At 43.6% G+C, this 20,560-nt stretch overlaps 1 protein-coding gene across 5 annotated transcripts in view; it reads right to left on the bottom strand.

Annotated features, from left to right (window-relative positions):
- The window catches only part of LOC129843354 (protein FAM117B-like), a 73,782-nt gene that overhangs the window by 10,136 nt on the left and 43,086 nt on the right, over positions 1 to 20,560 (bottom strand). For 4 of the 5 annotated variants that reach the window (XR_008757815.1, XR_008757814.1, XR_008757816.1 and 1 more), the window contains exons 4-7: positions 8,447 to 8,560; positions 3,608 to 3,745; positions 3,064 to 3,280; positions 2,750 to 2,870 (exon numbers count right to left, since the gene is read on the bottom strand). Coding sequence is in view for 2 of the 5 variants with exons in the window: in XM_055912051.1 (XP_055768026.1) it covers positions 2,750 to 2,870; positions 3,064 to 3,280; positions 3,608 to 3,745; positions 8,447 to 8,560 (590 nt within the window). In the remaining 3 variants the exon portion in view is untranslated. The remainder of the gene's footprint in view (positions 1 to 2,749; positions 2,871 to 3,063; positions 3,281 to 3,607; positions 3,746 to 8,446; positions 8,561 to 20,560) is intronic. The other variant, XM_055912052.1, reaches the window with a different exon arrangement.

The raw sequence follows: 20,560 nt of genomic DNA, 5'->3' as shown, positions 1-20,560 counted from the left end.
AGTGTGGTTATATGTTATCAGAGCGTGGTTTTATGTTATCAGAGTGTGGTTATATGTTGTAACACCAGAGTGTAGTTATATGTTGTAACATCAGAGTGTGGTTATATGTTATCAGAGTGTGGTTATATGTTATCAGAGTGTGGTTATATGTTATCAGAGTGTGGTTATATGTTATCAGAGTGTGGTTATATGCTATCAGAGTGTAGTTATATGTTATCAGAGTGTAGTTATATGGTATCAGAGTGTGGTTATATGTTATCAGAGTGTGGTTATATGTTATCAGAGTGTGGTTATATGGTATCAGAGTGTGGTTATATATTGTAACATCAGAGTGTGGTTATATGTTATCAGAGTGTGGTTATATGTTATCAGAGTGTAGTTATATGTTATCAGAGTGTGGTTATATATTGTAACATCAGAGTGTAGTTATATGTTATCAGAGTGTGGTTATATGTTATCAGAGTGTGGTTACATGGTATCAGAGTGTGGTTATATGGTATCAGAGTGTGGTTATATGTTATCAGAGTGTAGTTATATGGTATCAGAGTGTAGTTATATGGTATCAGAGTGTGGTTATATGTTATCAGAGTGTGGTTATATGGTATCAGAGTGTGGTTATATGGTATCAGAGTGTGGTTATATGTTATCAGAGTGTGGTTATATGTTATCAGAGTGTAGTTATATGGTATCAGAGTGTAGTTATATGGTATCAGAGTGTGGTTATATGTTATCAGAGTGTGGTTATATGTTATCAGAGTGTGGTTATATGTTATCAGAGTGTGGTTATATGTTATCAGAGTGTGGTTACATGGTATCAGAGTGTGGTTATATGTTATCAGAGTGTGGTTATATGTTATCAGAGTGTGGTTATATGGTATCAGAGTGTGGTTATATGTTATCAGGGTGTGGTTATATGTTGTAACATCAGAGTGTGGTTATATGTTATCAGAGTGTGGTTATATGTTATCAGAGTGTGGTTATATGGTATCAGAGTGTGGTTATATGCTGTAACATCGTTAACATCATTGAAGACACCCCAAAGCTTTTTTCTGTCATTCTTTATATCCTTTATCTTTAATTCATAGTGTAGTTTCTTCTTTTTATTCCGTTTACTCACATTTCTCAGTTTGCAATACGTTTGCCAATCGGTTGTGCAGCCAGACTTAATTGCCATTCCTTTTTCCTCATCCCTCTCAACCATAACATTTTTCAATTCCTCATCAATCTAAGGGCATTTAACAGTTTTAACAGTCATTTTCTTAATGGGTGCTTATTAGTAACTGGAATAAGTAGTTTCATAAATGTGTCAAGTGCAGCGTCTGGTTGCTCCTCATTACACACCACAGACCAGCACATATTCTTTACATCATCAACATATGAATCATTACACAACGTATTGTATGACCTCTTATACACTATATTAGGCCCAGCCTTTGGCACTTTGGCTTTCCTGGATATGGCTATTATATTGCGATCACTACATCCTATGGATTTGGATAATGCTTTTAACCAAATTTGGACGTTGAGGAACTGTTGTTAATGTGTATTGTTATTACGATATTTGAAATGAGAAAGGAGAGGTCAGGGGTTAGGGTCAGGGGTTAGGGGTCAGGGGTTAGGGTCAGGGGTTAGGGTCAGGGGTTAGGGTCGGGGGTTAGGGTGTACTCTCACAGCCCTCAGGACGTTTAGGGTCAGGGGTTAGGGTCAGGGGTTAGGGTCAGGGGTTAGGGTGTACTCTCACAGCCCTCAGGACGTTTAGGGTCAGGGGTTAGGGTCAGGGGTTAGGGTCAGGGGTTAGGGTGTACTCTCACAGCTCTCAGGACGTTTAGGGTCAGGGGTTAGGGTCAGGGGTTTGGGTGTACTCTCACAGCCCTCAGGACGGTTAGGGTCAGGGGTTAGGGTCAGGGGTTAGGGTGTACTCTCACAGCCCTCAGGATGTTTAGGGTCAGGGGTTAGGGTCAGGGGTTAGGGTCAGGGGTTAGGGTGTACTCTCACAGCCCTCAGGGGTTAGGGTCAGGGGTTAGGGTCAGGGGTTAGGGTCAGGGGTTAGGGTCAGGGGTTAGGGTTAGCGGTTAGGGTCAGGGGTTAGGGTGTACTCTCACAGCCCTCAGGACGTTTAGGGTCAGGGGTTAGGGTCAGGGGTTAGGGTCAGGGGTTAGGGTCAGGGGTTAGGGTGTACTCTCACAGCCCTCAGGGGTTAGGGTCAGGGGTTAGGGTCAGGGGTTAGGGTGTACTCTCACAGCCCTCAGGACGTTTAGGGTCAAGGGTTAGGGTCAGGGGTTAGGGTGTACTCTCACAGCCCTCAGGACGTTTAGGGTCAGAGGTTAGGGTCAGGGGTTAGGGTCAGGAGTTAGGGTGTACTCTCACAGCCCTCAGGACGTTTAGGGTCAGGGGTTAGGGTCAGGGGTTAGGGTTAGGGTCAGGAGTTAGGGTGTACTCTCACAGCCCTCAGGACGTTTAGGGTCAGGGGTTAGGGTCAGGGGTTAGGGTCAGGGGTTAGGGTGTACTCTCACAGCCCTCAGGACGTTTAGGGTCAGGAGTTAGGGGTAGGGAGTTAGGGTCAGGAGTTAGGGTCAGGGGTTAGGGTCAGGGGTTAGGGTGTACTCTCACAGCCCTCAGGACGTTTAGGGTCAGGGGTCAGGAGTTAGGGTGTACTCTCACAGCCCTCAGGACGTTTAGGGTCAGGGGTTAGGGTCAGGGGTTAGGGTTAGGGGTTAGAGGTCAAGAGTTAAGGTTAGGCTGTACTCACAGTGACTCCTCAAAGAACTTGACCTTCTCACAGCCCTCCGGCGGCTCCCTCTTGAACATGTAGCTGTTGTTGGGCTTCGGAGACGCTGCATACTTCGGGAGAGGCGAGCAGGGACCCAGTTCTGGGGTCAGACAGAATGACAGACAGACAGACAGACAGACAGACAGACAGACAGACAGACAGACAGACAGACAGACAGACAGACAGACAGACAGACAGACAGGAAGCAGGTCAGTCACAATATTCAGGGTGAGGGGGACAAAGCTATGGATATGTGTGTGTGTGTGTGTGTGTGTGTGTGTGTGTGTGTGTACCTTTCTCTTCTGCGGGGTAGGGGCTGCCTCCTCCCATATCGTTGAGGATGGTGAGGTAGGAGGGAGAGATGGAGTCGGGCCGGCTGCTGCTGTTGCTATGCTTACCGCCACCGAGGCCCCCCCCTGAGGGGGTCTGTGTGTCGATGCTTCGGGTGGAGCTGCTGCGCTGGGGGGGGAGGGGTGGGGGGGCGCGGTGTCCGTCTGGGACATCTTGGGGCTGAACCCAAACCACACATTATAACACTGTGTGTGTGTGTGTGTGTGGCAGTGTGTGTCTGTGTGTGTGTGTGTGTGTGTGCGTGTGGCAGTGCGTGCGTGTGTGTGTGTGTGTGTGTGTGTGTGTGTGTGTGGTGTGTGTGTGTGTGTGTGTGTGTGTGTGTGTGGCAGTGAGTGTGTGTGTGTGTGTGGCAGTGTGTGTGTGGCAGTGTGTGTGTGTGTGTGTGTGTGTGTGTGTGTGTGTGTGTGTGTGGCAGTGCGTGTGTGTGTGTGTGTGGCAGTGTGTGTGTGGCAGTGTGTGTGTGTGTTAACAAGATCAAGGACTCACAATAATGACCTCATCTCGTAGTTGTGGCGTGTCACGGATGATGATGCGTTCAATCTCCTGGTTGAGACCTTCCACACTGTTCCGGAAGCGCGGCGCCGTCGGCTTGGCGATCAGGATGGTCTTATTGGGCATCTGGGCCTTACAGACAGGGGTTAGAGTTAACCCTTAGAGATGGGGGTTAACCCTTAGAGGTGGTCTTATTGGGCATCTGGGCCTTACAGACAGGGGTTAGAGTTAACCCTTAGAGATGGGGTTATTGGAGATCTGGGCCTTACAGACAGGGGTTAGAGTTAACCCTTAGAGATGGGGGTTAACCCTTAGAGATGGGGTTAGAGTTAACCCTTAGAGGTGGTCTTATTGGGCATCTGGGCCTTACAGACAGGGGTTAGAGTTAACCCTTAGAGGTGGTCTTATTGGGCATCTGGGCCTTACAGACAGGGGTTAGAGTTAACCCTTAGAGATGGTGTTATTGGGGATCTGGGCCTTACAGACAGGGGTTAGAGTTAACCCTTAGAGATGGTGTTATTGGGCATCTGGGCCTTACAGACAGGGGTTAGAGTTAACCCTTAGAGATGGTGTTATTGGGCAACTGGGCCTTACAGACAGGGGTTAGAGTTAACCCTTAGAGATGGAGTTATTGGGCAACTGGGCCTTACAGACAGGGGTTAGAGTTAACCCTTAGAGATGGTGTTATTGGGCAACTGGGCCTTACAGACAGGGGTTAGAGTTAACCCTTAGAGATGGGGGTTAACCCTTAGAGGTGGTCTTATTGGGGATCTGGGCCTTACAGACAGGGGTTAGAGTTAACCCTTAGAGATGGTCTTATTGGGCATCTGGGCCTTACAGACAGGGGTTAGAGTTAACCCTTAGAGATGGGGTTAGAGTTAACCCTTAGAGATGGGGTTAGAGTTAACCCTTAGAGATGGGGTTAGAGTTAACCCTTAGAGATGGGGTTAGAGTTAACCCTTAGAGATGGGGTTAGAGTTAACCCTTAGAGATGGGGTTAGAGTTAACCCTTAGAGATGGGGTTAGAGTTAACCCTTAGAGATGGAGTTATTGGGCATCTGGGCCTTACAGACAGGGGTTAGAGTTAACCCTTAGAGATGGAGTTATTGGGCATCTGGGCCTTACAGACAGGGGTTAGAGTTAACCCTTAGAAATGGTGTTATTGGGCATCTGGGCCTTACAGACAGGGGTTAGAGTTAACCCTTAGAGATGGGGTTAGAGTTAACCCTTAGAGATGGTGTTATTGGGGATCTGGGCCTTACAGACAGGGGTTAGAGTTAACCCTTAGAGATGGTCTTATTGGGCATCTGGGCCTTACAGACAGGGGTTAGAGTTAACCCTTAGAGATGGGGGTTAACCCTTAGAGGTGGTCTTATTGGGCATCTGGGCCTTACAGACAGGGGTTAGTGGTAGAGTTAACCCTTAGAGATGGTGTTATTGGGGATCTGGGCCTTACAGACAGGGGTTAGAGTTAACCCTTAGAGATGGTGTTATTGGGGATCTGGGCCTTACAGACAGGGGTTAGAGTTAACCCTTAGAGGTGGTCTTATTGGGCATCTGGGCCTTACAGACAGGGGTTAGAGTTAACCCTTAGAGGTGGTCTTATTGGGGATCTGGGCCTTACAGACAGGGGTTAGAGTTAACCCTTAGAGATGGTGTTATTGGGCATCTGGGCCTTACAGACAGGGGTTAGAGTTAACCCTTAGAGATGGTGTTATTGGGCATCTGGGCCTTACAGACAGGGTTAGAGTTAACCCTTAGAGATGGTGTTATTGGGCATCTGGGCCTTACAGACAGGGGTTAGAGTTAACCCTTAGAGATGGAGTTATTGGGCATCTGGGCCTTACAGACAGGGGTTAGTGGTAGAGTTAACCCTTAGAGATGGTGTTATTGGGCATCTGGGCCTTACAGACAGGGGTTAGAGTTAACCCTTAGAGATGGTGTTATTGGGCATCTGGGCCTTACAGACAGGGGTTAGAGTTAACCCTTAGAGATGGGGGTTAACCCTTAGAGGTGGTCTTATTGGGCATCTGGGCCTTACAGACAGGGGTTAGAGTTAACCCTTAGAGATGGTGTTATTGGGCATCTGGGCCTTACAGACAGGGGTTAGAGTTAACCCTTAGAGGTGGTCTTATTGGGCATCTGGGCCTTACAGACAGGGGTTAGAGTTAACCCTTAGAGATGGGGTTAGGGTTAACCCTTAGAGATGGGGTTAGAGTTAACCCTTAGAGATGGTCTTATTGGGCATCTGGGCCTTACAGACAGGGGTTAGAGTTAACCCTTAGAGATGGGGGTTAACCCTTAGAGGTGGTCTTATTGGGCATCTGGGCCTTACAGACAGGGGTTAGAGTTAACCCTTAGAGATGGTGTTATTGGGCATCTGGGCCTTACAGACAGGGGTTAGAGTTAACCCTTAGAGATGGTGTTATTGGGGATCTGGGCCTTACAGACAGGGGTTAGAGTTAACCCTTAGAGGTGGTCTTATTGGGCATCTGGGCCTTACAGACAGGGGTTAGAGTTAACCCTTAGAGGTGGTCTTATTGGGCATCTGGGCCTTACAGACAGGGGTTAGAGTTAACCCTTAGAGATGGTGTTAGGGTTAACCCTTAGAGATGAGGTTAGTGTTAACCCATAGAGATGGGGTTAGGGTTAACCCTTAGAGATGGGGTTAGAGTTAACCCTTAGAGATGGGGTTAGGGTTAACCCTTAGAGATGGGGTTAGGGTTAACCCTTAGAGATGGGGTTAGAGTTAACCCTTAGAGATGGGGTTAGGGTTAACCCTTAGAGATGGGGTTAGGGTTAACCCTTAGAGATGGGGTTAGAGTTAACCCTTAGAGATGGGGTTAGGGTTAACTCTTAGAGATGGGGATGGGGTTAACCCTTAGAGATGGGGGTTAGGGTTAACCCTTAGAGATGGGGGTTGGGGTTAACCCTTATGACCCTTAGAGATGGGGTTAGAGTTAACCCTTAGAGATGGAGTTAGGGTTAACCCTTAGAGATGGGGTTAGGGTTAACCCTTAGAGATGGGGATGGGGTTAACCCTTAGAGATGGGGGTTAGAGTTAACCCTTAGAGATGGGGGTTAGGGTTAACCCTTAGAGATGGGGTTAGAGTTAACCCTTAGAGATGGGGTTAGAGTTAACCCTTAGAGATGGGGTTAGGGTTAACCCTTAGAGATGGGGTTAGGGTTAACCCTTAGAGATGGGGATGGGGTTAACCCTTAGAGATGGGGTTAGGGTTAACCCTTAGAGATGGGGTTAGGGTTAACCCTTAGAGATGGGGATGGGGTTAACCCTTAGAGATGGGGTTAGGGTTAACCCTTAAAGATGGGGTTAGGGTTAACCCTTAGAGATGGGGATGGGGTTAACCCTTAGAGATGGGGGTTAGGGTTAACCCTTAGAGATGGGGATGGGGTTAACCCTTATTGATGGGGTTAGGGTTAACCCTTAGAGATGGGGTTAGTGTTAACCCTTAGAGATGGGGTTAGGGTTAACCCTTAGAGATGGGGATGGGGTTAACCCTTAGAGATGGGGTTAGGGTTAACCCTTAGAGATGGGGGTTAGAGTTAACCCTTAGAGATGGGGGTTAGGGTTAACCCTTAGAGATGGGGGTTAGGGTTAACCCTTAGAGATGGGGGTTAGGGTTATCCCTTAGAGATGGGGATGGGGTTAACCCTTAGAGATGGGGGTTAGGGTTAACCCTTAGAGATGGGGATGGGGTTAACCCTTAGAGATGGGGTTAGGGTTAACCCTTAGAGATGGGGTTAGTGTTAACCCTTAGAGATGGGGTTAGGGTTAACCCTTAGAGATGGGGATGGGGTTAACCCTTAGAGATGGGGTTAGGGTTAACCCTTAGAGATGGGGGTTAGAGTTAACCCTTAGAGATGGGGGTTAGGGTTAACCCTTAGAGATGGGGGTTAGGGTTAACCCTTAGAGATGGGGGTTAGGGTTATCCCTTAGAGATGGGGGTTAGGGTTATCCCTTAGAGATGGGGGTTAGGGGAAGGAGTAGATAGAATGAGGCTCAGGGTAGGGTACCTGTGACTGGATGATGGGGTTAGGGGAAGGAGTAGATAGAATGAGGCTCAGGGTAGGGTACCTGTGACTGGATGATGAGGTTAGGGGAAGGAGTAGATAGAATGAGGCTCAGGGTAGGGTACCTGTGACTGGATGATGGGGGTTAGGGGAAGGAGTAGATAGAATGAGGCTCAGGGTAGGGTACCTGTGACTGGATGATGGGGTTAGGGGAAGGAGTAGATAGAATGAGGCTCAGGGTAGGGTACCTGTGACTGGATGATGGGGTTAGGGGAAGGAGTAGATAGAATGAGGCTCAGGGTAGGGTACCTGTGACTGGATGATGGGGGTTAGGGGAAGGAGTAGATAGAATGAGGCTCAGGGTAGGGTACCTGTGACTGGATGATGGGGTTAGGGGAAGGAGTAGATAGAATGAGGCTCAGGGTAGGGTACCTGTGACTGGATGATGGGGTTAGGGGAAGGAGTAGATAGAATGAGGCTCAGGGTAGGGTACCTGTGACTGGATGATGGGGTTAGGGGAAGGAGTAGATAGAATGAGGCTCAGGGTAGGGTACCTGTGACTGGATGATGAGGTTAGGGGAAGGAGTAGATAGAATGAGGCTCAGGGTAGGGTACCTGTGACTGGATGATGGGGGTTAGGGGAAGGAGTAGATAGAATGAGGCTCAGGGTAGGGTACCTGTGACTGGATGATGGGGGTTAGGGGAAGGAGTAGATAGAATGAGGCTCAGGGTAGGGTACCTGTGACTGGATAATGGGGGTTAGGGGAAGGAGTAGATAGAATGAGGCTCAGGGTAGGGTACCTGTGACTGGATGATGGCAGCATGACTCCCGTTGAAGGGGGACTTGCGGTCCTTGTCCCGGCGGTGACGGCTGCTGCGCTTACTACGCTGGAGTTGCTGTCGCAATTTAGCAATCTGTAGCAGAGAAGAGTTGCTGGGTTAGGGGGTATACTGATAGGATGTTGTTATAGCGATCTGGAGAAGAGTTGCTGGGTTAGGGGGTATACTGATAGGATGTTGTTATAGCGATATGGAGAAGAGTTGCTGGGTTAGGAGTTATACTGATAGGATGTTGTTATAGCGATATGGAGAAGAGAAGAGTTGCTGGGTTAGGAGTTATACTGATAGGATGTTGTTATAGCGATCTGGAGCAGAGAAGAGTTGCTGGGTTAGGAGTTATACTGATAGGATGTTGTTATAGCGATATGGAGAAGAGTTGCTGGGTTATGAGTTATACTGATAGGATGTTGTTATAGCGATCTGGAGAAGAGTTGCTGGGTTAGGAGTTATACTGATAGGATGTTGATATAGCGATCTGGAGAAGAGTTGCTGGGTTAGGAGTTATACTGATAGGATGTTGATATAGCGATCTGGAGAAGAGTTGCTGGGTTAGGAGGTATACTGATAGGATGTTGATATAGCGATCTGGAGAAGAGTTGCTGGGTTAGGAGTTATACTGATAGGATGTTGATATAGCGATCTGGAGAAGAGTTGCTGGGTTAGGAGTTATACTGATAGGATGTTGTTATAGCGATCTGGAGAAGAGTTGCTGGGTTAGGAGTTATACTGATAGGATGTTGATATAGCGATATGGAGAAGAGTTGCTGGGTTAGGGGGCATACTGATAGGATGTTGATATAGCGATCTGGAGAAGAGTTGCTGGGTTAGGAGTTATACTGATAGGATGTTGTTATAGCGATCTGGAGAAGAGTTGCTGGGTTAGGAGTTATACTGATAGGATGTTGATATAGCGATCTGGAGAAGAGTTGCTGGGTTAGGAGTTATACTGATAGGATGTTGATATAGCGATCTGGAGAAGAGTTGCTGGGTTAGGGGTTATACTGATAGGATGTTGATATAGCGATCTGGAGAAGAGTTGCTGGGTTAGGAGTTATACTGATAGGATGTTGTTATAGCGATCTGGAGAAGAGTTGCTGGGTTAGGAGTTATACTGATAGGATGTTGTTATAGCGATCTGGAGAAGAGTTGCTGGGTTAGGAGTTATACTGATAGGATGTTGATATAGCGATCTGGAGAAGAGTTGCTGGGTTAGGGGGTATACTGATAGGATGTTGATATAGCGATCTGGAGCAGAGAAGAGTTGCTGGGTTAGGAGTTATACTGATAGGATGTTGTTATAGCGATCTGGAGAAGAGTTGCTGGGTTAGGAGTTATACTGATAGGATGTTGATATAGCGATCTGGAGAAGAGTTGCTGGGTTAGGAGTTATACTGATAGGATGTTGATATAGCGATCTGTAGCAGAGAAGAGTTGCTGGGTTAGGGGGTATACTGATAGGATGTTGATATAGCGATCTGGAGAAGAGTTGCTGGGTTAGGGGTTATACTGATAGGATGTTGATATAGCGATCTGGAGAAGAGAAGAGTTGCTGGGTTAGGAGGTATACTGATAGGATGTTGATATAGCGATCTGGAGAAGAGTTGCTGGGTTAGGAGGTATACTGATAGGATGTTGATATAGCGATCTGGAGAAGAGTTGCTGGGTTAGGAGTTATACTGATAGGATGTTGTTATAGCGATCTGGAGAAGAGTTGCTGGGTTAGGAGTTATACTGATAGGATGTTGATATAGCGATCTGGAGCAGAGAAGAGTTGCTGGGTTAGGAGTTATACTGATAGGATGTTGATATAGCGATCTGGAGAAGAGTTGCTGGGTTAGGAGTTATACTGATAGGATGTTGATATAGCGATCTGGAGAAGAGTTGCTGGGTTAGGAGTTATACTGATAGGATGTTGTTATAGCGATCTGGAGAAGAGTTGCTGGGTTAGGAGTTATACTGATAGGATGTTGATATAGCGATCTGGAGAAGAGTTGCTGGGTTAGGGGTTATACTGATAGGATGTTGATATAGCGATCTGGAGAAGAGTTGCTGGGTTAGGAGTTATACTGATAGGATGTTGATATAGCGATCTGGAGCAGAGAAGAGTTGCTGGGTTAGGAGTTATACTGATAGGATGTTGATATTGTTATTATTATGTGGAGTGTCACCATGTTGTTATGTGGAGTGTCACCATGTTGTTATGTGGAGTGTCACCATGTTATTATGTGGAGTGTCACTATGTTGTTATGTGGAGTGTCACTATGTTATTATGTGGAGTGTCACCATGTTGTTATTATGTGGAGTGTCACCATGTTGTTATGTGGAGTGTCACTATGTTATTATGTGGAGTGTCACCATGTTGTTATGTGGAGTGTCACTATGTTGTTATGTGGAGTGTCACCATGTTGTTATGTGGAGTGTCACTATGTTGTTATGTGGAGTGTCACCATGTTGTTATGTGGAGTGTCACTATGTTATTATGTGGAGTGTCACCATGTTATTATGTGGAGTGTCACCATGTTGTTATGTGGAGTGTCACCATGTTATTATGTGGAGTGTCACTATGTTATTATGTGGAGTGTCACCATGTTGTTATTATGTGGAGTGTCACCATGTTGTTATGTGGAGTGTCACTATGTTATTATGTGGAGTGTCACCATGTTGTTATGTGGAGTGTCACCATGTTATTATGTGGAGTGTCACCATGTTATTATGTGGAGTGTCACCATGTTGTTGTTATGTGGAGTGTCACTATGTTGTTATTATGTGGAGTGTCACCATGTTGTTATGTGGAGTGTCACCATGTTGTTATGTGGAGTGTCACTATGTTGTTATGTGGAGTGTCACTATGTTGTTATTATGTGGAGTGTCACCATGTTGTTATGTGGAGTGTCACTATGTTGTTGTTATGTGGAGTGTCACCATGTTATTATGTGGAGTGTCATCATGTTATTATGTGGAGTGTCACCATGTTATTATGTGGAGTGTCACCATGTTATTATGTGGAGTGTCACTATGTTGTTGTTATGTGGAGTGTCACCATGTTATTATGTGGAGTGTCACTATGTTGTTATGTGGAGTGTCACCATGTTGTTATTATGTGGAGTGTCACCATGTTATTATGTGGAGTGTCACTATGTTGTTATTATGTGGAGTGTCACCATGTTATTATGTGGAGTGTCACCATGTTATTATGTGGAGTGTCACCATGTTGTTATGTGGAGTGTCACTATGTTATCATGTGGAGTGTCACCATGTTGTCACCATGTTGTTATGTGGAGTGTCACCATGTTGTTATGTGGAGTGTCACTATGTTATTATGTGGAGTGTCACCATGTTGTTATGTGGAGTGTCACCATGTTATTATGTGGAGTGTCACCATGTTGTTATGTGGAGTGTCACCATGTTGTTATGTGGAGTGTCACCATGTTGTTATGTGGAGTGTCACCATGTTGTTATGTGGAGTGTCACCATGTTGTTATGTGGAGTGTCACTATGTTGTTATGTGGAGTGTCACCATGTTGTTATTATGTGGAGTGTCACCATGTTATTATGTGGAGTGTCACCATGTTGTTGTTATGTGGAGTGTCACCATGTTATTATTATGTGGAGTGTCACCATGTTATTATGTGGAGTGTCACCATGTTGTTATGTGGAGTGTCACCATGTTGTTATGTGGAGTGTCACCATGTTGTTATGTGGAGTGTCACCATGTTGTTATGTGGAGTGTCACCATGTTATTATGTGGAGTGTCACCATGTTGTTATGCGGAGTGTCACCATGTTATTATGTGGAGTGTCACCATGTTGTTGTTATGTGGAGTGTCACCATGTTATTATGTGGAGTGTCACCATGTTGTTATTATGTGGAGTGTCACCATGTTATTATGTGGAGTGTCACCATGTTATTATGTGGAGTTTCACCATGTTATTATGTGGAGTGTCACCATGTTGTTATTATGTGGAGTGTCACTATGTGGAGTGTCACCATGTTATTATGTGGAGTGTCACCATGTTGTTATGTGGAGTGTCACCATGTTATTATGTGGAGTGTCACTATGTTGTTGCTATGTGGAGTGTCACCATGTTATTATGTGGAGTGTCACCATGTTATTATGTGGAGTGTCACCATGTTGTTATTATGTGGAGTGTCACTATGTGGAGTGTCACCATGTTATTATGTGGAGTGTCACCATGTTGTTATGTGGAGTGTCACCATGTTATTATGTGGAGTGTCACCATGTTATTATGTGGAGTGTCACTATGTTGTTGTTATGTGGAGTGTCACCATGTTATTGTTATGTGGAGTGTCACTATGTTGTTATGTGGAGTGTCACCATGTTGTTATGTGGAGTGTCACCATGTTATTATGTGGAGTGTCACCATGTTGTTATTATGTGGAGTGTCACCATGTTATTATGTGGAGTGTCACCATGTTATTATTATGTGGAGTGTCACCATGTTGTTGTTATGTGGAGTGTCACCATGTTGTCACTATGTTATTATGTGGAGTGTCACCATGTTATTATGTGGAGTGTCACCATGTTGTTATTATGTGGAGTGTCACCATGTTGTCACTATGTTATTATGTGGAGTGTCACCATGTTATTATGTGGAGTGTCACCATGTTGTTATGTGGAGTGTCACCATGTTGTTATGTGGAGTGTCACCATGTTGTTATGTGGAGTGTCACCATGTTGTTATTATGTGGAGTGTCACCATGTTGTTGTTATGTGGAGTGTCACCATGTTGTCACTATGTTATTATGTGGAGTGTCACCATGTTATTATGTGGAGTGTCACCATGTTGTTATGTGGAGTGTCACCATGTTGTTATTATGTGGAGTGTCACCATGTTATTATGTGGAGTGTCACCATGTTATTATTATGTGGAGTGTCACTATGTTGTTATGTGCAGTGTCACTATGTTGTTATGTGGAGTGTCACTATGTTGTTATGTGGAGTGTCACCATGTTATTATGTGGAGTGTCACCATGTTGTTATTATGTGGAGTGTCACCATGTTGTTATGTGGAGTGTCACCATGTTGTTATGTGGAGTGTCACCATGTTATTATGTGGAGTGTCACCATGTTATTATGTGGAGTGTCACTATATTGTTATGTGGAGTGTCACTATGTTATTATGTGGAGTGTCACCATGTTATTATGTGGAGTGTCACCATGTTATTATGTGGAGTGTCACTATGTTGTTATGTGGAGTGTCACCATGTTATTATGTGGAGTGTCACCATGTTATTATGTGGAGTGTCACCATGTTATTATGTGGAGTGTCACCATGTTGTTATTATGTGGAGTGTCACCATGTTGTTATGTGGAGTGTCACCATGTTATTATGTGGAGTGTCACCATGTTGTTGTTATGTGGAGTGTCACTATGTTATTATGTGGAGTGTCACCATGTTGTTATTATGTGGAGTGTCACCATGTTATTATGTGGAGTCTCACCATGTTATTATGTGGAGTGTCACTATGTTATTATGTGGAGTGTCACTATGTTGTTATGTGGAGTGTCACCATGTTATTATGTGGAGTGTCACCATGTTATTATGTGGAGTGTCACCATGTTGTTATTATGTGGAGTGTCACCATGTTGTTATGTGGAGTGTCACCATGTTGTTATGTGGAGTGTCACCATGTTGTTATTATGTGGAGTGTCACCATGTTATTATGTGGAGTGTCACCATGTTGTTATTATGTGGAGTGTCACCATGTTGTTATGTGGAGTGTCACCATGTTATTATGTGGAGTGTCACCATGTTATTATGTGGAGTGTCACCATGTTGTTATGTGGAGTGTCACCATGTTGTTATTATGTGGAGTGTCACCATGTTGTTATGTGGAGTGTCACCATGTTGTTATTATGTGGAGTGTCACCATGTTATTATGTGGAGTGTCACTATGTTATTATGTGGAGTGTCACCATGTTATTATGTGGAGTGTCACTATGTTATTATGTGGAGTGTCACCATGTTGTCACCATGTTATTATGTGGAGTGTCACCATGTTGTTATTATGTGGAGTGTCACCATGTTGTTATGTGGAGTGTCACCATGTTATTATGTGGAGTGTCACCATGTTATTATGTGGAGTGTCACCATGTTGTTATGTGGAGTGTCACCATGTTATTATGTGGAGTGTCACCATGTTATTATGTGGAGTGTCACCATGTTATTATGTGGAGTGTCACCGTGTTGTTATGTGGAGTGTCACCATGTTGTTATTATGTGGAGTGTCACTATGTTGTTATGTGGAGTGTCACTATGTTGTTATGTGGAGTGTCACCATGTTGTTATGTGGAGTGTCACCATGTTGTTATGTGGAGTGTCACCATGTTATTATGTGGAGTGTCACTATGTTGTTATGTGGAGTGTCACTATGTTGTTATGTGGAGTGTCACCATGTTGTTATTATGTGGAGTGTCACTATGTTATTATGTGGAGTGTCACCATGTTGTTATGTGGAGTGTCACCATGTTGTTATGTGGAGTGTCACCATGTTATTATGTGGAGTGTCACCATGTTGTTATGTGGAGTGTCACCATGTTATTATGTGGAGTGTCACCATGTTATTATGTGGAGTGTCACTATGTTATTATGTGGGGTGTCACCATGTTATTATGTGGAGTGTCACTATGTTATTATGTGGAGTGTCACTATGTTGTTATTATGTGGAGTGTCACCATGTTATTATGTGGAGTGTCACTATGTTATTATGTGGAGTGTCACCATGTTATTATGTGGAGTGTCACTATGTTATTATGTGGAGTGTCACCATGTTGTCACCATGTTATTATGTGGAGTGTCACCATGTTATTATGTGGAGTGTCACTATGTTGTTATGTGGAGTGTCACCATGTTGTTATTATGTGGAGTGTCACCATGTTATTATGTGGAGTGTCACCATGTTATTATGTGGAGTGTCACTATGTTGTTATGTGGAGTGTCACCATGTTATTATGTGGAGTGTCACCATGTTATTATGTGGAGTGTCACTATGTTGTTATGTGGAGTGTCACCATGTTATTATGTGGAGTGTCACCATGTTATTATGTGGAGTGTCACCATGTTATTATGTGGAGTGTCACCATGTTGTTATTATGTGGAGTGTCACCATGTTGTTATGTGGAGTGTCACCATGTTATTATGTGGAGTGTCACTATGTTGTTATGTGGAGTGTCACCATGTTGTTATTATGTGGAGTGTCACCATGTTGTTATGTGGAGTGTCACCATGTTGTTATGTGGAGTGTCACCATGTTGTTATGTGGAGTGTCACCATGTTATTATGTGGAGTGTCACCATGTTGTTATGTGGAGTGTCACCATGTTATTATGTAGAGTGTCACCATGTTGTTATGTGGAGTGTCACCATGTTGTTATTATGTGGAGTGTCACCATGTTATTATGTGGAGTGTCACTATGTTATTATGTGGAGTGTCACTATGTTGTTATTATGTGGAGTGTCACCATGTTATTATGTGGAGTGTCACTATGTTATTATGTGGAGTGTCACCATGTTATTATGTGGAGTGTCACTATGTTATTATGTGGAGTGTCACCATGTTGTCACCATGTTATTATGTGGAGTGTCACCATGTTATTATGTGGAGTGTCACTATGTTGTTATGTGGAGTGTCACCATGTTATTATGTGGAGTGTCACTATGTTGTTATGTGGAGTGTCACCATGTTATTATGTGGAGTGTCACCATGTTATTATGTGGAGTGTCACCATGTTGTTATGTGGAGTGTCACCATGTTATTATGTGGAGTGTCACCATGTTATTATGTGGAGTGTCACCATGTTATTATGTGGAGTGTCACCATGTTGTTATTATGTGGAGTGTCACCATGTTGTTATTATGTGGAGTGTCACCATGTTATTATGTGGAGTGTCACCATGTTGTTATGTGGAGTGTCACTATGTTTTTATTATGTGGAGTGTCACCATGTTATTATGTGGAGTGTCACCATGTTATTATGTGGAGTGTCACCATGTTATTATGTGGAGTGTCACCATGTTGTTATTATGTGGAGTGTCACCATGTTGTTATTATGTGGAGTGTCACCATGTTGTTATGTGGAGTGTCACCATGTTGTTATTATGTGGAGTGTCACTATGTTGTTATGTGGAGTGTCACCATGTTATTATGTGGAGTGTCACCATGTTATTATGTGGAGTGTCACCATGTTGTTATGTGGAGTGTCACTATGTTATTATGTGGAGTGTCACCATGTTGTCACCATGTTGTTATGTGGAGTGTCACTATGTTGTTATGTGGAGTGTCACCATGTTATTATGTGGAGTGTCACCATGTTGTTATGTGGAGTGTCACCATGTTGTTATTATGTGGAGTGTCACCATGTTGTTATGTGGAGTGTCACCATGTTATTATGTGGAGTGTCACCATGTTGTTATTATGTGGAGTGTCACCATGTTGTTGTTATGTGGAGTGTCACCATGTTGTCACTATGTTATTATGTGGAGTGTCACCATGTTATTATGTGGAGTGTCACCATGTTGTTATTATGTGGAGTGTCACCATGTTGTTATGTGGAGTGTCACCATGTTGTTATGTGGAGTGTCACCATGTTGTTATTATGTGGAGTGTCACCATGTTGTTATGTGGAGTGTCACCATGTTGTTATTATGTGGAGTGTCACCATGTTGTTGTTATGTGGAGTGTCACCATGTTGTCACTATGTTATTATGTGGAGTGTCACCATGTTATTATGTGGAGTGTCACCATGTTGTTATGTGGAGTGTCACCATGTTGTTATTATGTGGAGTGTCACCATGTTATTATGTGGAGTGTCACCATGTTATTATTATGTGGAGTGTCACTATGTTGTTATGTGCAGTGTAACTATGTTGTTATGTGGAGTGTCACTATGTTGTTATGTGGAGTGTCACCATGTTATTATGTGGAGTGTCACCATGTTGTTATTATGTGGAGTGTCACCATGTTGTTATGTGGAGTGTCACCATGTTGTTATGTGGAGTGTCACCATGTTATTATGTGGAGTGTCACCATGTTATTATGTGGAGTGTCACTATATTGTTATGTGGAGTGTCACTATGTTATTATGTGGAGTGTCACCATGTTATTATGTGGAGTGTCACCATGTTATTATGTGGAGTGTCACCATGTTGTTATTATGTGGAGTGTCACCATGTTGTTATGTGGAGTGTCACCATGTTATTATGTGGAGTGTCACCATGTTGTTGTTATGTGGAGTGTCACTATGTTATTATGTGGAGTGTCACCATGTTGTTATTATGTGGAGTGTCACCATGTTATTATGTGGAGTCTCACCATGTTATTATGTGGAGTGTCACTATGTTATTATGTGGAGTGTCACTATGTTGTTATGTGGAGTGTCACCATGTTATTATGTGGAGTGTCACCATGTTATTATGTGGAGTGTCACCATGTTGTTATTATGTGGAGTGTCACCATGTTGTTATGTGGAGTGTCACCATGTTGTTATGTGGAGTGTCACCATGTTGTTATTATGTGGAGTGTCACCATGTTATTATGTGGAGTGTCACCATGTTGTTATTATGTGGAGTGTCACCATGTTGTTATGTGGAGTGTCACCATGTTATTATGTGGAGTGTCACCATGTTATTATGTGGAGTGTCACCATGTTGTTATGTGGAGTGTCACCATGTTGTTATTATGTGGAGTGTCACCATGTTGTTATGTGGAGTGTCACCATGTTGTTATTATGTGGAGTGTCACCATGTTATTATGTGGAGTGTCACTATGTTATTATGTGGAGTGTCACCATGTTATTATGTGGAGTGTCACTATGTTATTATGTGGAGTGTCACCATGTTGTTATTATGTGGAGTGTCACCATGTTATTATGTGGAGTGTCACTATGTTGTTATTATGTGGAGTGTCACCATGTTATTATGTGGAGTGTCACCATGTTATTATGTGGAGTGTCACTATGTTGTTATGTGGAGTGTCACCATGTTATTATGTGGAGTGTCACTATGTTGTTATGTGGAGTGTCACCATGTTATTATGTGGAGTGTCACCATGTTATTATGTGGAGTGTCACCATGTTATTATGTGGAGTGTCACCATGTTGTTATTATGTGGAGTGTCACCATGTTGTTATGTGGAGTGTCACCATGTTATTATGTGGAGTGTCACTGTGTTGTTATGTGGAGTGTCACCATGTTGTTATTATGTGGAGTGTCACCATGTTGTTATGTGGAGTGTCACCATGTTGTTGTTATGTGGAGTGTCACCATGTTGTTATGTGGAGTGTCACCATGTTGTTATGTGGAGTGTCACCATGTTATTATGTGGAGTGTCACCATGTTGTTATGTGGAGTGTCACCATGTTATTATGTGGAGTGTCACCATGTTGTTATGTGGAGTGTCACCATGTTGTTATTATGTGGAGTGTCACCATGTTATTATGTGGAGTGTCACTATGTTATTATGTGGAGTGTCACTATGTTGTTATTATGTGGAGTGTCACCATGTTATTATGTGGAGTGTCACTATGTTATTATGTGGAGTGTCACCATGTTATTATGTGGAGTGTCACTATGTTATTATGTGGAGTGTCACCATGTTGTTATGTGGAGTGTCACCATGTTATTATGTGGAGTGTCACTATGTTGTTATGTGGAGTGTCACCATGTTATTATGTGGAGTGTCACTATGTTGTTATGTGGAGTGTCACCATGTTGTTATTATGTGGAGTGTCACCATGTTATTATGTGGAGTGTCACTATGTTTTTATTATGTGGAGTGTCACCATGTTATTATGTGGAGTGTCACCATGTTATTATGTGGAGTGTCACCATGTTATTATGTGGAGTGTCACCATGTTGTTATTATGTGGAGTGTCACCATGTTGTTATTATGTGGAGTGTCACCATGTTATTATGTGGAGTGTCACCATGTTGTTATGTGGAGTGTCACTATGTTTTTATTATGTGGAGTGTCACCATGTTATTATGTGGAGTGTCACCATGTTATTATGTGGAGTGTCACCATGTTATTATGTGGAGTGTCACCATGTTGTTATTATGTGGAGTGTCACCATGTTGTTATTATGTGGAGTGTCACCATGTTGTTATTATGTGGAGTGTCACTATGTTGTTATGTGGAGTGTCACTATGTTGTTATGTGGAGTGTCACCATGTTATTATGTGGAGTGTCACCATGTTATTATGTGGAGTGTCACCATGTTGTTATGTGGAGTGTCACTATGTTATTATGTGGAGTGTCACCATGTTGTCACCATGTTGTTATGTGGAGTGTCACTATGTTGTTATGTGGAGTGTCACCATGTTATTATGTGGAGTGTCACCATGTTGTTATGTGGAGTGTCACCATGTTGTTATTATGTGGAGTGTCACCATGTTGTTATGTGGAGTGTCCCCATGTTATTATGTGGAGTGTCACCATGTTGTTATTATGTGGAGTGTCACCATGTTGTTGTTATGTGGAGTGTCACCATGTTGTCACTATGTTATTATGTGGAGTGTCACCATGTTATTATGTGGAGTGTCACCATGTTGTTATGTGGAGTGTCACCATGTTGTTATGTGGAGTGTCACCATGTTGTTATGTGGAGTGTCACCATGTTGTTATTATGTGGAGTGTCACCATGTTGTTATGTGGAGTGTCACCATGTTGTTATTATGTGGAGTGTCACCATGTTGTTGTTATGTGGAGTGTCACCATGTTGTCACTATGTTATTATGTGGAGTGTCACCATGTTATTATGTGGAGTGTCACCATGTTGTTATGTGGAGTGTCACCATGTTGTTATTATGTGGAGTGTCACCATGTTATTATGTGGAGTGTCACCATGTTATTATTATGTGGAGTGTCACTATGTTGTTATGTGCAGTGTCACTATGTTGTTATGTGGAGTGTCACTATGTTGTTATGTGGAGTGTCACCATGTTATTAAGTGGAGTGTCACCATGTTGTTATTATGTGGAGTGTCACCATGTTGTTATGTGGAGTGTCACCATGTTGTTATGTGGAGTGTCACCATGTTATTATGTGGAGTGTCACCA

The sequence above is a fragment of the Salvelinus fontinalis genome, unplaced genomic scaffold (genome assembly GCF_029448725.1).
Source record: "Salvelinus fontinalis isolate EN_2023a unplaced genomic scaffold, ASM2944872v1 scaffold_0124, whole genome shotgun sequence".
Taxonomy (NCBI): domain Eukaryota; kingdom Metazoa; phylum Chordata; class Actinopteri; order Salmoniformes; family Salmonidae; genus Salvelinus; species Salvelinus fontinalis.
Note: the sequence above shows the minus strand (reverse complement) of the source record. Positions and strands in the feature narration are given on the sequence as shown.